The following is an 11965-nucleotide window of genomic DNA, read 5'->3' on the forward strand; positions in this document are numbered from 1 at the left end:
TTTATTATTCATGGTGGTTTTCCTCACCTCCTCCTCCAGACGATCCCACGCTGCCCTGAGAGCTTGCTGCTCCCGGCTCAGCTCAGGGCAGCGTCTAATGGTAGTGAGGAGGGTCAGTAAAGGTCTCCTTTGCTCCGTGAAGGAGCCAGTGAGACTCTGGAACACCTGGTGAACCAAACACAGCTCTAATCACTCTACAACAATACAAAGTACCACGCACCAATGGTTTCTTTCTTCCATTAAGTTCTTGTGCTTTGCCTTACTCGATATTTTTCTGCGTAGCTTGAGTTCTCTGTCTCCGTCCGTGCTTCTGACAACTCCTGTAAGGACTGCTGCAGCCAGCAAGTTGCCTCTTGTGCTCGCTCGCTCGAAGAGACCTACATTTTCCCAATCGAAAGTGTCAACAGCTACATTTTGATGCTTTAAGAGCATTAACCAAGGTGAATAACAGTGTTAGAGCTGTACAATCATTGAATAAATACATGTCATACTCATACAGACCTAACAGCTAACCTCCACTATGTTTCTGCTCTGTTAGTGCAGTGATTTTAGACCCGTAGAAACAGCGGCAGAAAAATGCTTTTCAAATGTAGAGATCAGAAACGTCCTCTGCAGTAACAGCCATGCATCTTGTAAATATAAATCACATGCATTGATTGATCAATGCAAATAAGTGAGTGAGAGAAAGAGGTATAAAGATGGACAAATATCAAGTTGAGAGGGACATCTTTGCTCGGTGTGTAGCTACCTGGCGTAACGGTGAGACAGCAATTGCTGGAGTGAAGTGAGCAGGTAAATTGACAGGTGAGAAGCAGGAGGGCTGATCCAGAGGAAACAGCTACACCACCGCCGCCACCAGAGGAGAGCAGGAAAAAAGAAATCGGAGGAACAGGGAAGTACTAAGCAGGCAATTGTGGGTTCAAAGATCAGACAGGAAATACAAGCAGCACAGGCCAAAAGAGTAAGAAAAACAGCCAACTGAAACAGTAATACTGGACACTGTGACAACAATTATGGTGTGTTTGCAAACCTGCAGGTGGTCATCAGGTGCTGGCATGTCGTTGGAGTACTGTAGAAACTGGGCCACGTATGTCATGATGGACTTCTCATCAGGGTCATTAACGTCAACATCTGAGGTAAAAGAAAAGGTTTTCAGAGACTCGCCCCCACTAGTGCATATAACTTATAGTTAGGGTTGGCTCGGGTATGTCCTGAACCATCCCTTAGTTATGCTGCTATAGAGCTAGACTGCTAGGGGATTCCCATGATGCACTGGGCTGGCTCTCTCTCTCTCTCTCTCTCTCTCTCTCTCTCTCTCTCTCTCTCTCTCTCTCTCTCTCTCTCTCTCTCTCTCTCAACTACTTTATGTCATTAACTTTGTATTTTTTTTTCCTGTAGTTTGTGCTTCTCCTCTCTCTCCCTCTCTCTGTCCTCATTCTGCAGGTATCTCTGCCTCTAGAGTGGCAGGATCCAGATCCACCACGACTCATCATTACTATTAACCACTGTTATCTGTCATTATTATTGATAACACCATGACCTATACAGCTGTTCTGTGTTGGAGGTTTCTTCCTGTTAAAGGGAGATTTTTCCTCCCCCTTGTCACCAAGCGCTTGCTCTTTGTGGGATCTGTTGGGTTTTTCTCTATAACAAAGTAAGGTCTCGACCTGACCCTGGAAAGTGCCTAGAGACAATGTATATTATGATTTGGTGCTATACAAATAAAATTGAATTGAATTGAATTTCAAATACATTGTTTAGAAATTTAGAGTCTAAAAAGCAAACTAATCACCCTTTAATAAGGGTTAAATTGAAAAATGGGTGGTATCAGCAGTCTGTTATTCTACTTGTTGGCCAGAATTATAACACAATATCAGATCTGATCAGCCTCACCCTGTGGCTCCAGCAGGCGGGGGATGTTGAGCTCCCTCTCGGCCAGGTGAAAAGCTTCCTCCAGGTTCTCCTGGTTGCTTCTGGACTGAGCCAGTGACAGATCAACCAGCTGTGGTCTAAGAGAGCACAGGATGGCCAAGAAGGCCTCTCCGCTTCTCCAGCTCGACTTAAAGTCCTTCACACTGACAGAGCTCCCAACACTGGAGACAGGAAGACCAGCAGACGATGAAAATAAGAAAATTAAACAGAAAAAAAGAGACTTACACCCCATTTTTAAATTTAAGTCTATACTTAAAAACCCACCTTTGGCATTGGTCCCTGACCCACATGAGCAGGGCCTTCTTGGCAGACATCCTGAAGCGTCTGTGGAGGGGAGATGTCTGGCCTGCAGGGACAGGACTAGATGGGATGGGGCTGCCAGACCAGGAGTCCAGGCTGGCCAGAGAGTCGAGGGAGGAATGACGAGAGCTGAAGGAGAGAGCGCTGGCCAGCTCCTCAATCTATGATGGAGACAGTGAAACAATATATTGTTATCAATATATCTTTATATAAAAATTATTTTAAGAATTAATGACGCTTCACAAGATGCTGTTGCTACCGTTTCTTCTTCTGTTGCTCCTCCTATTGCTTTCTCACAATAGCAGTAACAGTAGTAGAGTGTGTGTAAAAATATATATATATATATATTTATGGCATCTTCAGTATCTTCAGTATGTTACTTTTACTATTGGTACTCACATGACAGCGGAGAATGATGGTCCATACAAGGCCGAGGACGATGGACGGCCGTCCATCTATGATATCGGGGATGTTTATGTTCACCAGTTTGATCTGCGCAACCAACCGCAACAAATGTTAACAATAAAACACACCACAGGTTCAGAGGTTATGTTTATTTTAATGTATGAGACCTTACAGATTTTTTCTTCAGGAAGTTGAGTGCTGTCTCAATGTCGGCCCTCTGCTGGAAAACACCATGCCCCCTTTGTCTTTTCTATGGAGACAAATTACAACATCAGCTTTACTGTCATAATAATATTAATTCCAGCATTTTTTTGTGTTGTTTTGGCTTTTTCCAACTCACCATTGGCTGACCACTCATCACCTCCAACAGGTCAAGCAGCCGTGACCCATCTCTGAGGTCAGAGAACAGGTCAGACACGAATGAGGGAGGGAATCTCTGTAACAATGCAGAAAATTCACCACGACTGATTAATATAAATCCAGCTGCACAATTCACCAAAATAAAGAAGTGACTGACCTTATGTGAAATCTATTATCCATCATGGATTTTACCTTTTAAATCAACTACAGTGTGGAGACACATACAGTAGGTATGACTCAGTGCTGACATATACAGTAACTTCTGTTGCATTTAGTTTAAGTTTAAAAGTACAATCAAAACTTATTGTATCTCTTCTCTTTCACAGCAGATGAAGGCAAATGCACAATAACTGTTCTCATTAATTTGCAATGAAACATCAAAACAGAAAGTAGCAGAGGTTACAAAAGGATCTAAGCTGTGTTTAGAGTAACACACTTTTTAAAATGCTACACATAGCACCTTTAAAAGGTCCCCAATAACAGAGCCTACAAACTCTCTCTTCAGCCAAAACCTAAACTGAAACTGTATTAGATTCACTCCAAAACTGTCCAATCTCCAGTCAAAACTACACCGGCCTGTAAACACAAAGATAATGTCTTCTGTTGGGAATTGTAAGTGGACTCAGATTGGTGTAGCAGATGGAAAGTTATGAACGAGTGATTTTGGCGTTGGAGTGCAGTAATGTGGACATGAGGTTATGAAGAGGTGGCGGGGTTCAGATTTCCTGCTGATCTGCTCCACTGAAGCACTATTTATACTCCAGCCTAATGTCACAAGCAGCTCAAGGTCTCTATCCATGGAGATCCGGGGCGAGTCACTTCACTGCACCTCGCTGCCAGACCAGTGAGTCAGCACGTTGCACGCTACAGCTTGCTTCATATCATTTACAGCCAAACCACAGCATGACGTCACGCCACTTTGCAGCGTTCTCCGGGGTCTCAGACATGTTTTATTTGTCGCCAAAAATTACAACACTGAGAGCTTAATATCAAACTATTTTAAGAGCAGAACTTCTGATCAGGTTTTAAGACACCCACAGTAAAAGTAGATTTTTGACTATTTGTACCTCAAACCTCTAATAAAACATACATGAAAATAAAACACCAGCAGATATACTTTTACAAATATCAGGAAAAATGAAGCCATTGAATATAATAGAAGACAGCTTCCTTCTTAAGTTTGAATGGAGGCTGCACACACCTGTAGCCTTCAAAGTTTGTTCTCATCAGTCCCTTACTGCATTCTTTCTCCTGCACCTCTCCACTTTAATAACCTCCAGTTGTCATGAAAAATATTCTCCAGAATAGGAGGAGTATCTTTGATAAAGTACCAGGAATTAATTTGTTAAATATCAGCTGTCTGATGCTTCAACAACTTTATGTGCATTACTACTACTCCAGGAGCAAATATAACAAATATATAGATGTATTTATGTGATATATCACTGAAATGAGGTGGCTGTAGTCTGTAGTAGTTTCCATTCCCAAATGCATTAAATTTCATGGTCATTTATACTTTGAGCCTCACAAACAAACATGCTTTCCCAACATACCTTAGAGAGCTGAGCATTTATCCAGTTGGTGAAAGTTCTTTTCTGAATCTGTTCATGCTCCACTGTTTGGGAAACAGAGAAAGAAATTGTCATCTACACACATACAGGACAAGATGCATTTAAACTGTTGGCATTATTTCAGTAATGATGCAGTAAGCATCAAAATATTTTTGCTGTAATTTATGAAAAACATGATAATGAATTAACAGCAGCACAAACTGTAGGTACACACAGTAATGAATTAATAACGTGCATCCCTGGGATGTCTCAGTCCTCTTAATGTGACAGTCCATTCATGTTGTCTCCTGTTGGTTTGTTTATGCTTGTTGTTATTTTTTCAAACAGTGAAGTTAGAAGAAAGCATATTTAACCATGAGGACATACGGTGCAGACTTAGAGGAATGTGTTTGTTTTTTTTTCCTGACAAGAGAAATGCAAACAGTCAAGCAGACTAATTCATAGAAAGTTCCACTCATTCATTACAGAAAAGTGGCAGAGCGTTAAACCTAAAGCTGTTGTTTTTCTAATTCTGTGAAGTGTCAAATACAAATACATGACACTATATTCCTCACAAACAACCTGTGTTTTGCTTGTCTTCCATTGTGTGGGACACGCTGCTGTGAAGTCCATAATAATCCAGAAGCTTCAAAACAGCCACAGAGACTCTGACCTGAGCTGCAGCGAGGTCAAAAGCTACTCACCAGCATCAGAGAACTGAGGGACCTTTCCACTCGCCATTCTTATAACCAATAGTCAAAACACCCATGTACAACAGCTAATGGAGACCGTCCACTTAAACTACATCAACCTCTCCCTCTGCCCCTGGAGTGAAAGGTTTCCTCTTCAAGCTGAAGTGAGGTTAGGATCTGGCGACGGGGTGACTTCCAAGACACTGACAGACATAGATACTGAGGCTCTCTCACACACACTCACACACACACACAGCGAATATACACAGAGACACACTCACAGCCATGATGAACTCTCAGACAGACCAGCACACACACACACACACACACACACACACACACTCAGTGAGGGGATTTTGGTCATACATGGATCCTGTGAGGTACTAGACCAAAACCTAAGCCTCTATTGACAAAACACAAACCTTTTACTTTCCTTGTTACAGTAATGTGGAGATGACAGAAGGCTTAAAGAAAGACCTAACTTATATGCAGTTTTGGAAACAGCCTGTTTGAAGCCAATGATCTGATGGGATTCTATGATTATAAACAACTTGTTTAGCCTATTTTATGATTCCTTCTGTAGTGAATACAGGAACTTGATGTTTTGTCTGAGGCAGACTCATGGACTCATTCGCTGATAACAGATTCATGAATCTGACACACTGACTCTGCTGTTTGTATAAGAGCCTGTCAAGACTCGAAACACTTGAGTAATTTAATCATTCGACTCCACCCAGTTCACCTGACGTAGCCGGTACAACCAGCAGTGAGAGTCTTCCCTTGCAGCTCTCAGGCCAGTGTAAGACGGCATCAGTCAAATGTGTTTTCTCAGGTCAAATTACAATCATGGAGCTTTTGCACAAGTTTACAAACATAACAACAAGACGATTTAATGTTGTCAAAGCATGTTTTGTACGATGTGCTTCATTTCTTTTTCACATGAATCGTACAGTGAGTTACAATGTGAATTATCTTGACCCTTATACTGAGGCACGTGTTTCTTTATTTTTGGTGCAATATTGAAACTGCTTATGTCAGACATTCCCCAATACACAACACAATCCTTCTTTTCAAAAAAAGTGGAAGCACTGGACACCAGTAAATGAACTGGGGTCAAAGGACACTTCTGATTCAACACTTAATTAAACTGTAAATTTTCACAAATGCAAGATTGGCTGATGTCTTTGAGATAAAGAAATTGAGAGCATCATCATGTCGTAATGGGAAAATATTTTCAGATCAATAAATGCTGTGAGTCTCAGAGTCATGTTGCAATTAGAGCCATCATTACACAGGTATGTTGTGTTAAATGACAAGAGCAATTTATTTGATGATCAAAGTCAGAAGACAATAGACACAAGATTACTCACGTACTTAAAGAGCAGTTAACTTAATGACTTGATAAATGATGGAGTCACGTGCACACTAGAGATTTCCCTATTTCAACGTGACGGGCTGAACAGCAAAGTTCATCAAAAACTCATTTTATGATACTGATAATACAATGAATGACAGGGACTATGTGAAATTAAAAAGAAGAACTGAAGCAGTATACTATAGAAAGACAGATATTAAATGAGCATTTGTAAAGACACTGGCTGTGCATTTGAGTTTATAACTTCATGCTTAAAACGGGACATGAGTCATCTCTCATTCAAATGTTAAAATAACAAAAGAAGCTGCAAGAATCTCCTTAATATTTCTGGATCTGGTCATCTGGGAGGTCACAAAGACACACAAGTCGCATGTGTGTGTCACAAATAGTAAACAAAAACCTAGCTGCAAAATGAAGCTGACAACACTGAGTCAGTGCTGTGTCCAGTATAGACGAGACTGTAAGAGTGTTGCAAACTATATGAAAACAGAATCTCCAGAAGACGCAAACCTATTTCTTTGTATTTTACCTAAATGTTTCCCTAAATATAAATTAGTATTTGATTGGATGAGTAGTTGGTCCCAGATAGTTGGCCACCACTGTGACCCCCCCCCCCCCCCCCAGCAGATCAAATGTCACAACATCTATAAAAGTACAGGAATAGACTGACCTTGGAGGAGCATGTGGACGTTGTCAATGTCCAATGGAATGCCTCCATCGTCTTCCTCTGCGCCACCTGAAGCCATGCAGTCTCCAACCACAGCACCAAATCCGCCTCAGAAAGGTTCAGCAGACATGGAATAGTAAATCATCTACTCAACACAAATCCACAACACCAAAAGCATAGAGCGAAAAAAAAAGTGAACATTGAACTGCACTGTATGATCAGTCACAATAAGAACGCGCCCATCCACACCCTTACATTACACCTCACACACACACACACAGAAGCAAGTATACACATGCAAACGCTCAAAGCAGAAAGCTCAGGGAAGAGGAATGATTGTGCTGTATGGAAAGAGCCTGCTGCACACTATCTATACTGTCCATAGTCAAATGAACATACCTGTAGCAGGGCTGTAGTCAGCGCAGACAGCTACTGTTGTGCATATTACAATGAAGAACCCAGCAGAGCGTGAACACTGTACAGCAAATCTCCTCAGCTGTGTCCTTTCATACTGGCATGACTCTGTGTTGATCCACTGTGGTGACTGCCTTCAAATAGGACTTGGCCTTTAGGTGCTCATAAGTGTAACAAGGTGCCTCTTGCCTATCAGAGCGTGAGGACAAAAAAGAGTGGAAAGTCCCGCCCACGCTCACTGCCAGCCTGCCAAATGACTCCTGCAGGCTCTCACACAAACTTAGTACCCTTTGCATAAAAAGTAATCATATCCTGTCAAATCCCAGAGTCCACTGCTTTGGTAGCAAAGGCAGAACTTGTCACTGACGTTTCAGGAAACAAAAACACAACAAATATCTCTACTTACATCTTTTCTCTTGTCTTCTTTTCCTTGGTTTTCTTGTATGCTGCTGCAATAAAGGCACAGAAGCAAGGATACTGGGAAAGACCCACATTTGATGAATTGTGGAACTGTTTCAGTTTCAGTTTAGGGGTAGTTCCAGAATAAGTGTCCAGTGTAATCAATTCTGCTTTTTCTTTTCACAGTAGGTTTCATATTGAGTCACAGCAATCTGTTAATCCATGACAAAGTGAAAGCAAGTGTCTTTCACAATTGAATTCTGACTATAAAATATCTCCTTACTTAACATTATTCACTGTTTCACCTAAAGAGAGGAAAGGTGCATGTTGGGAAGAGCTTGTTGTACAATGTCATTTTTACCCTTGAGAGCGTTGCCAGTGTTTTATTTGTTGTCTCACTATGGTGAACAGGCAGAGCTGGTGGACAGTCTTTGTGCCACATAGCAGCTGCAACCTCACCTCAAATTCCTACCTCTGCTATGGCAGCGGCAGAACACGATACTGTATGAAAGCAGAACAGAGTGTAAGATAGTTATGTCCCCTGGAAAATCTACAATTGTGTAACATAGAATTAAGCTAAACAGTGTGCAAGGCAAATTGAAAGGGGGGGGGGGGGGGTGTTTCCACACTACAAGGTTATTGTAACCTGTTTCCACTGACTTTCTGTAAAATTACATAATAGTAATTATACATTTTTCAGTGGTCAGTTACCTGAAAACATATGTGCCTCACTAAAAGTCCAACAAAAGGAAACCCACAAACACTTAATGGTCCGCTGCACATGATGACCACAAATTCACAAATGGCTGACCAATCCCCCCAATTTCACACAGCCTTAACTTGAATGTATAATAGTATGATGGCTCTGTCCAGTATTTAGATTGTCCTGTGTCCATAATTCCCAAAATGAGATTAAAACACATGATTCTTCTTCCCATTGCCAGAAGGAAGATTTTGTTTCAGTGCTATACTGAAGGCTACAGGACATCAGATCAAATTTCATTCTGAAACTTATAAACTAATATTTATCTACAATTAATAAATTCATTAAACCGTTGAGTTATAACATCAAACATCATCTACAGTGTCTGTTGTAGGTATTGAATATATTTTTATAGATGCATTCTGCATCTGGACTTGTGGACTTGGCCTGAAGGCTCACGTCGCACATAAAACCAAAAACGGAAAATAATATAATTTTGGTTAGCATTTATGATAAATTCCTCAGGATGGAGCCTAGAGATGGTCAGGGATCGAGTGAGTCAATCGCTTACCTCCATTAGGTGGCGCTGCATAGCTAAAGGTGAATGAAATACTACACGGCTGAGAGTAGAAGAAGCTTCCCCTCCCACGACTTTGACGTTTAGCATCAGCGGCTGTCTTGACCTTCCTACAGCAGCGTGACAAACTGAGAGGTAAGAGAAGAGTTTACATTTTTTTAGCAGAATGACTTTAATCATAATAGAAAAGCAACTGTTCCTCACGACATTAATCTAAAATAAAGCTATCGTCTCTGATTACCATGGTGGTGTGTGCTACTTTTGGAGGTGTACTCAGCTAGGTAGCTTAGCTTCTTGCTAAAGCTAATTAGCGTTTTTCCTAATACTGCAGCGAGAATATGCTAACACTGTACTCAGGGGCTATTCATTGATTGAACTAGTTAGCTTGTCAAATTACATAAGCAAAGTATAGATATTAACTATTTGTCTCCTTATAAGTGTTCCTCTCCTTCGTGTGGCCGACTTGCATACGTCCTAGCTAACACTGACTTTAGTAGATGCGAAGTTTTAATGTTAGCAATAACTAGGTTAACTTATCGTCAGTGAAGATTAGATTTTGGACACGTCAATTAAACCACATTTTTTGTTCCAGTGGCTGTGAAGCTGAAGAAGAAAGGAGAGTAGTGCTAGTTCACCGTGTCTTTTAATCAGTATTCCCAAGCTGGCCAAAGTCATTAGCTTGGCCTGATACACCTGAGGGTCAACTTATCATTCTGAGTCCTTTACGTTGAGTAAAGTAATGAATGAATGAACCAGTTTCAAAAGCTTAAGTCGTGCAGCCAAAAATATTAAATGCATTACACTGAAGGTATAACATTTGTGACCAAGTAAAAACAATTGCAGTTAGTTAGCTCTATCGGCTAAGCTTTAGAGCAACAGAAAAGTGGTAGAATTTTGAATGAGGTTTGGTGTGGCCTTTCTCTGTATAGACAATGCAAGGCAAGCCTAACTGCTATTTGCGATTTTGTTATTATATTGGCCGAGTACATGAGCAGTGTTTTGACAGTAGTCGGTGCTTTCTCCCACAGATGGCTGGACGTGTGTTTGCAAACTGGTGGGCCAAGGTGGGCCCTTACTACACAAAGGCATACCAAGAGATGTGGGTTGGTCTTGGCATCATGACATACCTGTACTACAAAGTTTCATATGGGGGTGAGTTGAAGACTTCCTAATTTTCACAATCTGTTGAAAATTCAGTTGCACTCCTTAAAGCAAACTGAATGTGGAGTACTGTAATGTAGTGTAGGCTTATTTAGCTAAATATGATAAATGCGTCCAGATTAGGTACCATCTTCTTGATCCTTTGCTGTGGTTAACATAACTTCAGTGGTTTGAATAGACTGAAAAACCAACAGCCTTTTTACTTACGCTTGTATGATGAAATTGATTAATTTGTAAACAACAAGAGGTACAGCACAACAAAGGCCACTCTCCCTAGTGTCTGCACAATATATTGTAAGATAAGAATACTGAAGTTGAAAACAGGTTTGAAATAAAGGTAGATTTAATGGTGCTGAATAAATGCCATTATCCATTTCATCAATGGTCAGGGCATAGGTCGTGTAAGCAGCTGCAGCTAGAATTACTTAAATATTGTGTTGGTAAATGTGACTAATAGTGTGTTTTTGTTTTTTTTTTCATTCCAGGCAAAAAGGCTGTAAAGGGCAGTAAGTAGCCAAACATTTCTTATCATACTATATAATCGGGGTTCTGCAATATGAGTTTGCTGTATTAGCTAAGTAGAAAATATCTGGTTATTTTATCTATAAGAAATGAATTTTCCAGATAATTTTCTACATCATGATACATAGAGATATTATTATATAGGTAATATAACATTTTGTATGATAGAGAATTCTGTTTATATTGCCCACTCCTGCCGTGCTACCTGGATCAGTCAAAGAGTCTTAAACTATGCATTAGCAGTAGCACCAGGCCTGTCTACTCATTCGACACCTCAATCGACTGTATGTTGTCTAAATAGGTCATCAAATTTAAAAAAGAAAGGTGTGTTAATTTTAAACACAGGTGTTACAGAGGTGAGATAAGCCATTAGTCATTACCCTCTATATCTTGGGTTTCTCCAGCACACAAGAACATTTGTGTGAAAAGGTTGCAGCAGTGAACATGCAGGAAAAGTCAGGTCAAGGAATCATATCAAATGTTGTGCAGTTTCATATGTTTTCCTCTAGATGTCAGTGACAGATGACATTAAGGGGAACTTTACTGGCTGATGTTTTGATGGTCCAGGTGATTCTTGGCACTGGAAGAAATTCACAGTAGTGTACTCAATCTGTGTCATTGTTTTTTTCTCCCCTCTCTTTCTGCAGAGCCTGCCCATTGAGTTTTCCACCATGCTGACCACCCCTCCACCTGCTGTGAAATAATACCCCAGTCGCTAGTCCAGAAGTCCAACGTCATCTTTGAATTTTTGTTAATATGGAACAAATAAAGTTGTTATCCAACACTTTGATCATTTCATTGACATTTTCTGAGTCATTTTGGATCACAGTGGGCAAACAGTAATGCTACATGAGATTGTTTGACTAGACAGAAAAAAAGCATTAAAAAATACATTATCAGGTGTGGGA

The 11965-nt window shown here is 40.6% G+C and overlaps 2 protein-coding genes across 12 annotated transcripts in view; one reads left to right on the forward strand and one right to left on the reverse strand.

Moving 5' to 3' along the window:
• The window catches only part of syne2a (spectrin repeat containing, nuclear envelope 2a), an 83881-nt gene extending 74377 nt beyond the window's left edge, over window positions 1-9504 (reverse strand). For 6 of the 11 annotated variants that reach the window (XM_071467639.1, XM_071467638.1, XM_071467633.1 and 3 more), the window contains exons 1-11: window positions 7285-9203; window positions 4551-4612; window positions 2978-3073; window positions 2810-2887; window positions 2632-2724; window positions 2197-2393; window positions 1894-2093; window positions 1031-1131; window positions 749-838; window positions 264-377; window positions 28-165 (exon numbers count right to left, since the gene is read on the reverse strand). In XM_071467639.1, the coding sequence (XP_071323740.1) occupies window positions 28-165; window positions 264-377; window positions 749-838; window positions 1031-1131; window positions 1894-2093; window positions 2197-2393; window positions 2632-2724; window positions 2810-2887; window positions 2978-3073; window positions 4551-4612; window positions 7285-7360 (1245 nt within the window). In that variant the 5' untranslated portion in view covers window positions 7361-9203. Of the gene's footprint in view, window positions 1-27; window positions 166-263; window positions 378-748; window positions 839-1030; window positions 1132-1893; window positions 2094-2196; window positions 2394-2631; window positions 2725-2809; window positions 2888-2977; window positions 3074-4550; window positions 4613-7284; window positions 9204-9368 lie in introns of those variants that run through there. The other 5 variants (XM_071467632.1, XM_071467631.1, XM_071467629.1 and 2 more) reach the window with 5 other exon arrangements.
• Window positions 9376-11841, forward strand: atp5mj (ATP synthase membrane subunit j). Its single transcript, XM_071467649.1, has 4 exons — window positions 9376-9509; window positions 10403-10526; window positions 11021-11041; window positions 11705-11841. Exons 2-4 carry the CDS (start codon window positions 10403-10405, stop codon window positions 11716-11718), a joined length of 159 nt encoding a protein of 52 aa, XP_071323750.1. The 5' UTR covers window positions 9376-9509; the 3' UTR covers window positions 11719-11841.
• The last annotated feature ends 124 nt before the right edge of the window (window positions 11842-11965 follow it).

The sequence above is a fragment of the Trachinotus anak genome, unplaced genomic scaffold, assembly GCF_046630095.1.
Source record: "Trachinotus anak isolate AG129_WGS33_773 ecotype Australia unplaced genomic scaffold, CSIRO_AGI_Tana_v1 ptg000031l, whole genome shotgun sequence".
Taxonomy (NCBI): Eukaryota; Metazoa; Chordata; class Actinopteri; order Carangiformes; family Carangidae; genus Trachinotus; species Trachinotus anak.

Bases quoted from the DNA above. Each gene is read 5' to 3' on its own strand.
- atp5mj (XM_071467649.1), top strand. From the start codon at position 10,403: ATGGCTGGACGTGTGTTTGCAAACTGGTGGGCCAAGGTGGGCCCTTAC. The intron at 10,527-11,020 runs GTGAGTTGAAGA...TTTTCATTCCAG, and splicing joins CTACAAAGTTTCATATGGGG to GCAAAAAGGCTGTAAAGGGC.